The sequence below is a fragment of the Chelon labrosus genome (genome assembly GCF_963514085.1).
Source record: "Chelon labrosus genome assembly, chromosome: 21".
Lineage (NCBI taxonomy): Eukaryota > Metazoa > Chordata > Actinopteri > Mugiliformes > Mugilidae > Chelon > Chelon labrosus.
In genome coordinates, this window is record NC_140354.1 from 19,661,703 (window position 1) to 19,670,778 (window position 9,076).

General features: G+C 42.1%; 2 protein-coding genes across 2 annotated transcripts; one reads left to right on the plus strand and one right to left on the minus strand.

The window, feature by feature from the left end:
* Window positions 1–973: 973 nt before the first annotated feature.
* Window positions 974–2,362, plus strand: LOC311506731 (GTPase IMAP family member 9-like; the record flags this gene model as incomplete). Its single annotated transcript, XM_084570808.1, has 2 exons — window positions 974–1,004; window positions 1,332–2,362. The coding sequence occupies 2 exons, from the start codon at window positions 974–976 to the stop codon at window positions 2,348–2,350; spliced, it is 1,050 nt and encodes a 349-aa protein (XP_084426934.1). The 3' UTR covers window positions 2,351–2,362.
* Window positions 2,363–4,016: 1,654 nt separating this feature from the next.
* On the minus strand, window positions 4,017–7,432 carry kdelr3 (KDEL endoplasmic reticulum protein retention receptor 3). Its single transcript, XM_084570506.1, has 5 exons — window positions 6,912–7,432; window positions 6,559–6,659; window positions 6,049–6,207; window positions 5,056–5,308; window positions 4,017–4,156 (listed from the first exon to the last, which is right to left on the minus strand). Exons 1-5 carry the CDS (start codon window positions 7,000–7,002, stop codon window positions 4,113–4,115), a joined length of 648 nt encoding a protein of 215 aa, XP_084426632.1. The 5' UTR covers window positions 7,003–7,432; the 3' UTR covers window positions 4,017–4,112.
* Between the last annotated feature and the right edge of the window lie 1,644 nt (window positions 7,433–9,076).

Sequence of the window (9,076 nt, forward strand, 5' to 3'; positions counted from 1 at the left end):
CTTTTTTTCCAGTTAGCCTCACTGATTAGTGGTTTTCTTAAGGCTACACAGCTGTTCAGTCCCAATCCCTTGAGTTCCCTTCACATTGTACGTGTGGAAATGCTCTTACTTTCACTATTAAACATAGCCCTGAGTTCTGCTGATGTTTTTCTTCCATTTGATTTCACCAAATCTTTAATAGATCGCTGATCAAGATCAATTAGGATTCTTTTCTGACCACATTTCTTCCTGGAAGACGATGGTTCTCCACTATCCTTCCAGTTTTTAATAATGCGTTGGACAGTTCTTAACCCAGTTTTAGTAGTTTCTTCAATCTCCTTAGATGTTTTCTCTGCTTGATGCATGCCAATGATTTGACCCTTCTCAAACAGACTAATATCTTTTCCACGACCACAGGATGTGTCTTTAGACATGGTTGTTGAAGAAATGAGAAGCTACTCATTGCATCAGTTGGGGTTAAATAACTTGTTGACAGCTGAAAGATAATCACTCATGCAGTAATTATCCAATAGGAGGCTCCTACCCGTTTGCTTAGTTAAATCCAGGTGGAGACTTTTTTTTTTTGGGCCAGGCCAGTGTATTTAATATTGTGCTCAATCACTGCCCTCTGGTGGTCAAATTTGGGAACTACAACACCAAACGAATTCACCAGAGACTATGAACATTAGCTGGATTATAAGTGTCGGTGGTCGCTGTATTATTATAGAGTTGTGTTGATATGGAGTTTTCTCAGACTTTGCCGCATGACACATTTCCCCTGATGTTAATTTGAGAGATGGTTATACTGTGTGTCATGGTGGCAGTGTGGAGCATCAGTCTGCTGCAGGATGCAGCTGCACCAACGCCTCTGCAGACGTTTTGCTAGAAATCAAAAGACTTTTTGGAGCGAGAGGACATCTGAAATAAATGCAAAAGGAAGCTGTGTGTTGTATTTTTGAGGGACTCCAGGCGTTATCGTAGTTTCTCTGTTAGGATGGCATCGGGAAATGATGCGTCACGGGAAGGTATGTGGGTTTAAGGTATCATGAAGCAGCTATGCGCCATTATTAAAACTTAAATACAAGTAAAAAGCATTGAAAATAACATGCTATGTGAAATTAAACTCATAAAGCATAAAAAAATATAATATATGTTTTAAATTTATATTTTAAAAATGCTGCTAGAATAGAATATTCTCATTGTGCAAATTAAAAATGCAGACCTTGACATTTTTTTTCTAAACAAACGACCCCTTCCTCTAATATTTAGCAGCATTTGAAAACTTTTTTTTTTAGTCTGTACTACAGCAAGAAGGCCAAATAATTCTGATTATAATAAATGTTTTTTTGCAGCGGATGAAGGATCACCAGCTCCATCAGAGGCTGAGCCCCTGAGGATTGTGTTGCTGGGCCGGACCGGGACAGGCAGAAGCTCCTCAGGCAACACCATCCTGGGCCGCTCCGCCTTCTGGGTCGAGGCGTCCCCCTGTTCCGTAACCGCAAAGTGCAAGAGACAGACCGGGACAGCAGGAGGGAGGAGCGTCTCCGTCGTTGACACTCCAGGGTTCTTCCATACGCACCTGTCCCCTCAGGAGGTCATGGCAGAGGTGGGGGAATGTGTCGGTCTGTCATCTCCGGGCCCCCATGTCTTCTTGGTGACTCTGCGGCCTGGTCGGTTCACCCAGGAGGAGAAGGAGGCCTTGGAGTGGGTCAAGATGAGGTTTGGGGTTGGCGTCACCAAGTTTACAATGGTGCTGTTCACCCATGGAGACCAGCTGAACGGGAAGCGTGTTGAGGACTTCCTGAAGGAGAGTCACGAGCTGTCAGAGTTTGTCAGCAGTTGCCACGGGCGGTACCACGTCTTTGAAAACAGCCGCCAGGGCGAGGACTGCTCGGGACAAGCGGTACAGCTCCTGAAGAAGATAGACGAGATCGTGGCGGCCAATGGAGGCGGTTGCTACAGCAGCGAGATGCTCAAGGAGGCTGAGAGCGCCATAATGGAGGCCCAAGAGAGGATCCTGGGAGGACACAAGGTGGAGCCTCTTCAAAACGAGGCTGGAGGCAAAGAGGAGGCACCGGATTTAGAGAAGCAGAGGAGGAAGGAGGAGGAGGAGGAGGCCAGGAAGAGAGAGGAGAAGCTGTTCTGGTGCGAGCTGTTGACCGCCGTGGGGAAAGGCGCTGCAGAGGGGGCAGGGATCCTGGGGAAGGACAAAGGGAAGGGGAAAGCGGTGAAGAAGGTGAAGGTGGTGGAGAAGGCGGCAGCGCTGGCCGCGTCGCCGCTCTCCATCACATCGGCGGCGAAGGCGGTGGGAGGAGCGGTGAGGGAAGGAAGCAAGGTGTTGTACAAACACAGAAAAACCTTCCTGCACTGACGACATTGTCAGGACTTTATACGGTCTTTATTACACATGATAGGTAAAAGGACATTTGTTTTTCATTGCGTATCGGATATTAAATTCTATTAAACATCCGCACGAGGAGCTTTAAAGTACACTGTGTGATTGGTGTGTGCAGGAAGAGAAAGGTAAACATCCGTGTCTCAGTCCATGCGACTTAAAAACAAAGTAAACAGCCACACCTTTGAGTTTACACTGAATAATAAAGACCTATGTGCAATTCAGCCGACTGTGACGAACACATTTTTATATTTGGTTAAGGTGTGACAAGATAACTGTTTAACTTGACCACTGCAGCAGTTACATGTACTATCTCTAGGTTAGTAAAACGTGACGACATATTTAGCCCTTGTTTTTTTTTTCTCCTATGAAAACTGAAAGACAGAAAAAAGATAACAACAAATAAAACAAAAGTAACATACTTGGCAATTGGGAAATAAACACACAACTCACTAAGCAGGTTCGGGGAGTGTCTGACGATTTAAAATTGAAGATGAAGACGCTTCATGGATGATAAGAGTGTACAAATAGTGTTTGTCTTCATCAAACGTGGCGGTGACGGCGGCCCGGATAAAACGTGAGAACCCCCTCTAACATAAAGCTGCAACACGGGAAACACTGGACTCGTGCTGTGTGGAAATAAGTTTCTGCATAAATACGACCTCTGCAATCATCTCATTCAAGCCCTATGAATAGATAAAGACAATTAAAACAGACAAACGGTGACGTCGGTCATTTATTCACTGACGTAAGCGACCCTATGTTACATATCTGTGTTTGCAAAAGTATGTAAACCCGCAGGATCAGAAACAGAAAATGTTGCACGCGTGAATGAGATCCAAAATAAAGATTTGCAGTTGAAATGAAAAGTCATATTTGTGGAAAGTAAAAGCTTAGGAGCCTTCTCTCAACTGTGAAGCATGGTGGTAGCAGCATCATGCTCATGCTGCCTCTGAGCCTGGATGGCTCGGTGGTGCTGTGAATTTTTTAATCCCACCATCAAATTCTAAACAGAAATGTCGGGACGTGTGTTGGTGAAATCTCAAGAGCAAGTGGGTCAAGCAGGAAGACGACCGAAGAGAGATTTTAAGAAGAATAAACTGAAGTTAACCCAACAGAAATCGGGAAAATCAGACCGGGAGTTATCGGTTAATCTGAGGAATTACTAAAAATCCCAGAGCTGAAGCTGTTCTCGAGGTTGAGGATGGACCGAGCAGAAGCTCAACATTGATCAACGTTTACCAGGAAAGGTTCACATACTTTTACTACTCACAGATTTGCAATATTTAATAATTTTCCTCGGCAAATAGAAAAACAAACTGTCTGGAATATTGTGGTCGTATTTATGCAGATTATACATTCTCAAACTTTATAGTCTACTTGTGAAAAGAAAAAAAAAAAAAAAAAAAAAAAAAAAAACGACCTCAGGTGCAGTTTTGTGAATTGAAAAACACCGGCTAGCATCAAACTCCACAGTCGCTCTCTTAATCTCCTTGTGAACGTCAGGGGGAAACATTCCCAACATCTCACGGACGAACAAATCACAACTCATACATACGCACGCTCGCAAACATTAAAAACTCAACACTCAAAAGTAGAAATTGGATAGAAAGTAAATTCGGTCTACAGAGTGACGTCAGACCGTTAGTCCCATCGCTAAGTGAGGCTGAAAGGTCCGAGGTCTCTGTTCGGACCGTCACAGGCACAGATGGCGGACTGTACGACGCAGGCGTCCGCTTCACACCGGCATCGGCAAGGACATCTTTGCTCTTCCTCGGATAACTGCAGACGACAAAAGAGTTGAAAAGAAAAAGAGTGAGAATGAAGCAAGACCTAGACGACGGCCTGTTTAGGGGAGTCACCAGACCAGATTCCTTTTTACTGTAGCTGCGAGGTTCTTAACTGGAAGAGCAGGATTAAAAACTGGTACTTTGTGGAAAACAAGTTCCCTTTTAGTCACAACACAAAGCTTAGGTTTAATTGCTAATTGTCTTGGTCATTTATCAAGAAGGAACATTTGCATTAAGTTAATAATTTAATTGAATCCTTTTATTATTTAATTTTCAAGGTGGGATTGCCTTATTTTAACGGCTGTAGATGATTCATTTCATTTTGAAGATAAAAAGCCTTCGTTTAAATATAAAAATGCACCATTTCACTTTTCATTCTAACCAAATTGTTGGATTTTAGTTAAATGTTAAACATTTCCAAAGGTTTAGACAATTTATTTTATTGAATAAAATGTTATAATTTGATTTCAAAGGTTTTAAAGATTTGTTTTTGGCCGCAAGAAGTGCTCCCCTGATTCAACACTAGGTGGCGACAAACTGCAAATAATACAAATTATCTACCTACCTACCTATCTACCTATCTATCTGTTTATCTATCTATCTATATATCTATCTATCTGTTTATCTATCTGTTTATCTATCTATCTATCAAGGAAAAAAACATTTGCATTTAGTTAATTTAACAACACGTCTACTGTTTTATCATTAAAAACTAGTATTCTGGGTAGGACTGGCTACGACAGCTAACTAGCTAATGTGGTAAATGACACAATAAAAGGCCAAACAACAGCTGTTAGGTGCAGCTCTATAAATCAGGAGCGATAAACTTGACAATAAACACACACAGCGGCTCATGGTTGCACAGATTCCACCGTGGGCTTTGGAACTCACCTTTCGTGGCGTAAAGGTAGAAGAAGTCACAGTAGAAAATGGTCTGCACCACGCCGGACACCACGGCGATCTGGTCGAAGAAGCCCTCCGTGTGGTAGCGCCACACCCAGTTGGCTATGTAGAGGGCCCGGTAGAGGCCGAGGAAGAACAGGTAGTGGGTGGTGATGGACTCGGCCTCGCCGGTCTTGGTGATCATGAAGAGCTGCGGCATGATGGCCACCGCCTCCAGGAAAATGGAGAAGGTCCACAGGATCTGGGGGGAGGGCGTTAAAGGCAAAAGTGAGGCTGGGCCTGAGTTCTCTTCTCCCATTTGTGAAATCCTCTTGATTTTAAATTGATCAATTCAGTGGTTGAGTCTGTTTTTTTTCCCCAGCTGAGGCTTTTATCTAAAGTCAGTTTTTTTTATTTTATCTTTTAAAGAGTTTGAAAGAGTCATCCATGTTTTTGTCTCACCTCGTCTTCACTACTGCAACGCCCTCTATGGTGGTATTAACCAAGCCTCTCTGTCACCCATGCAGTTGATGTAGAATGAATTATTGAATGGTCTTTCTAATTTCCTACAACAACACGTCCCATTCAGGTCACTCAGGTCTGCAGACCTCTGTCTTCTGGTTGTCCCAAGAACAAAACTGAAGCTCAGGGGAGATCACGCTTCCTCAGCTGCAGCCTCCAAACTCTGAACAGTTTAACTCTGCACTAGACAGGCCCAGACACTGCCTGTTTTTTAATTTTTGGATTTTAATTCAGTTTGAGAGCTGCTTTTTTATTTTGTTTTATTCTAGTACTTTTAATTTAGCTTTTTCCTTTACCTCTCCCTCTTTGTTGTCTTTATTTTTGTGCTGACTGTGTGTTTATATGCTTTTATATAGAATTACATGCCTTCAACTGCTATGTACAGCACCGTGGTCAACGTTTGCTGTTTTTAAACAAACTGACATCGTCCGTTTCACGCCCAGTCCTGCAGGATCAGAGGCTCCGGCGTCATTAGCTCACCTCCATCGGGGTGAAGGCGTAGTTCTCCAGGAAGGACAGGCCGATGACAGGAATCAGCAGGAACTCCACGCGGAACGTGTCGTTCTCCGAGTCGTATGTGTTCCTGAAGCGCATGTAGATCAGGTACACGGTGGCATAGGACATCGCCAGAAACACCACCTGAGAGCAGAGACAGACACCGATCAGATAAGACATTCTCCATGGACATTCTGGATAGTCATAACATTTATGGCATGGTAACTTGTATATACTTTGCATTTTGTATCTTGTTCTGTTTCTGTTTTTTTGCACCTTAAAATGTCTGTACTTGCACGTTAAGCTGCTCACTTGTGCCTTAAATTGTGCCCCGGGGACATAATAAAGTTTTCTGAATCTGATTCTGTGAACCTGGACCTGGATTTCAAACCAGGCCAGTGAACGAAACATGGTCGAAACCCTTTAAATCAGTCATTCAGGTCTATGTGCTTCCAGGAAAATGAACGCATGTGTGTGTGTGATGTGTAGACTCACCTTCATGACCGTGTTGTACGGTGAAATGAAGACGGTGAACAGGTCAAGGTACCTGGTGGTGAAGACGAGTGCAAACAGCACCTGAGACTTCCCAGAGATGCCTGCAAGGAAAGGAAATAACTTAGATGATGTGCAATCAAGGAAAAAACTTCTCCCTGGTCTCCCTTCATGGGTGCAGCTTTCACATTGCCACGTAGCGTCCACTCCTGCAGAAGTATCCACCACAATACCTCAATTTAACTGGACATTCGTGGTGCATTTGTGAACTATGACTCTCTGCTGCGTCTATACTGTGCCACGCATATTCCTGCAGCCATAATAAACAGTGTGAGGTGCGTTTACGTGCAGCCTACCAGCGCAGGATCTGGACTTCCAGATCTTCAGCAGCAGGATGATGATAGCCACCAAATGTGACACGTCGCCGGCCAGACGAAAGATATTCATGATGATGAAGTTCCTGTTTCAAAATGCAAGCAGGAAAAAATGCAAAAGAAAAAAGAAAAAACTGGATGCAACTCCTCGCAGGCCTTTAACGCGACCCCAGGACACAATCCAGGGATGTTTGAGCCACAAAAAGCACAACAACAGCTCGGAGATTAAAGGAAAAGGATAAAAACGAGAAGCTAACAGCTAAACCGCAAACTTAAAACTGCTCCTCAAATGAAAAAAAAAGATTTAAGTGAAGGTAAACTGATAAGTAGAAATACTGTGATTCTCCTCGGGGGCTCATCTGAGTCCACAAGTCCGGGAGGAAAGTTGTTTGAGAGAGGAGGTGACGTGGCTGACAGCTCGCTGGGCTTCGTCAAGCTAACCCGGATCAGACAGACCAAACAAACGCATCCTGTTCCGGTTTGGAGCTGTCAAAGTAAACCTCACACTAGCCAGCGCGCACACTTCTGTTGAATGTTTATCCCAAATTAGATAAGCGAGTGTCTACTTTAGCGGTTAGGTTCAGAATACGTTTGGTAATTGCATCTATTGTAGGCGATTCACCATTTTAAAAAACCGTTACTATCTTATTTTGAAGGTAGACGTCTTCAGTAGAGTTTCCGGTATATTCTACGGACTTCCGCTGACAGTTGAGTTTAACCAAGTTAAATATAAAAACAACCGTTTTACGATTAATGTCCAACACATTTTATTTAAAAAAAAAAAGGTTGCTATTTAATCATGATGGGAAGACTGCCTTGTTTTAAGTAGTGTAGATGATCCGTTATTATTATTCATTTTAAGAAACCGTTTTATTTTGAAGGTAGAAAGCATTATTCTGTCTTCCGGTGTTTTTCTACGGACTTTAAATGGCAGTTTAACGCAATTATATACAAAAATGCTAATTAATTTCACGAGACATTTTACCTGAATAGCTGAATTTTGGCAAAAAAAAAAAAAAGAAAAAGAAAAAAAATACTATTTAATATTGAAGATGGAGTTTGTTTGTACTGCCCTAGTTAAACACTAGGTGGCGACAGGCTGCAATACAAGTTATCTATCTATCTATCTATCTATCTATCTATCTATCTATCTATCTATCTATCTATCTATCTATCTATCTATCTGTGTTTGAAAGTTTTATTATTAAATTTACAATGAATTTGGGTCAGTTATTAATCAAGTTGTTTTGCAGCTACCTTCTTCAACTTCAGCATACCGTTTAAATTAATCTCTTCATGGTGAATTTTCAGAGGTCTCAATTTACTTCACATAATTCAAACTTTAAACTTTATTTTTACACTGAGAAATTATCAATTTAAACTCTGAACTCTGTCTGAAAGTCTCTAAAAATCTCAAAATCTGAAATGGTAAAAGTGAGTAACGAAGCAGGAGTCAAGAAGAAGACCATTACATATATCCAGTAAATGTATGCCTGGGTTATTTATTCCAGACGAGTGTTGAGCATCAAATGCACGGTAGAGGACATCCCCTGGACAGAGCTGTCCCACAACAAAGGCTACAATAATAAGTGTGTGCTGAACAAAAGGTTATGGGAACTAATCTGACACCCAGGCCTGATTAGAGGCTATTTATACGTACACACAGACCAGTCTGCCCCGGTGAGTCTGTCTGCTTGGTCATCCCACATCCTGAATGTCGGCTCATCCCGTCTGCAGCCCTCGACCTCCTCCTTTTCTTCCTCCACACATGAATCCTTATCACTTTAACCACGTTCATGCACAGTTTTTTAAGGGTGTGTTCAAAACGGGACTGAGCTGTCGGTTCATTTTAAAGCTTTAAAAGGACTATGTGAGTAGTATTACTGAAAAACCTAATTTAGTGCAAAGTTTGTTGCCATGCATCACTTAAGATCACCAAAAAATCTTGTTAAAAAAAAGTAAGTGACTTCCACAACATTGCTATGGATGCATAGATGGCTAAAAGTAACTTGAGTGAAAGACTGAAATTGAAGCATCATTTTAAAACCAACACATCTGGAGATGAGACGACATAAAAAAAAATAAAAAATACATACATCTGCAAATACATGATATCATTGTTTAATTTGTACCAAAGGCAGCATACA

Excerpts from the sequence above, each read along its gene's own strand:
- kdelr3 (XM_084570506.1), bottom strand. The coding sequence starts at position 7,002 with ATGAATATCTTTCGTCTGGCCGGCGACGTGTCACATTTGGTGGCTATC. Across the intron at positions 6,208-6,558 it reads CGTACAACACGGTCATGAAG|GTGGTGTTTCTGGCGATGTC; the intron begins GTGAGTCTACAC and ends CTCTGCTCTCAG. Across the intron at positions 4,157-5,055 it reads CTACCTTTACGCCACGAAAG|TTATCCGAGGAAGAGCAAAG; the intron begins GTGAGTTCCAAA and ends TGTCGTCTGCAG.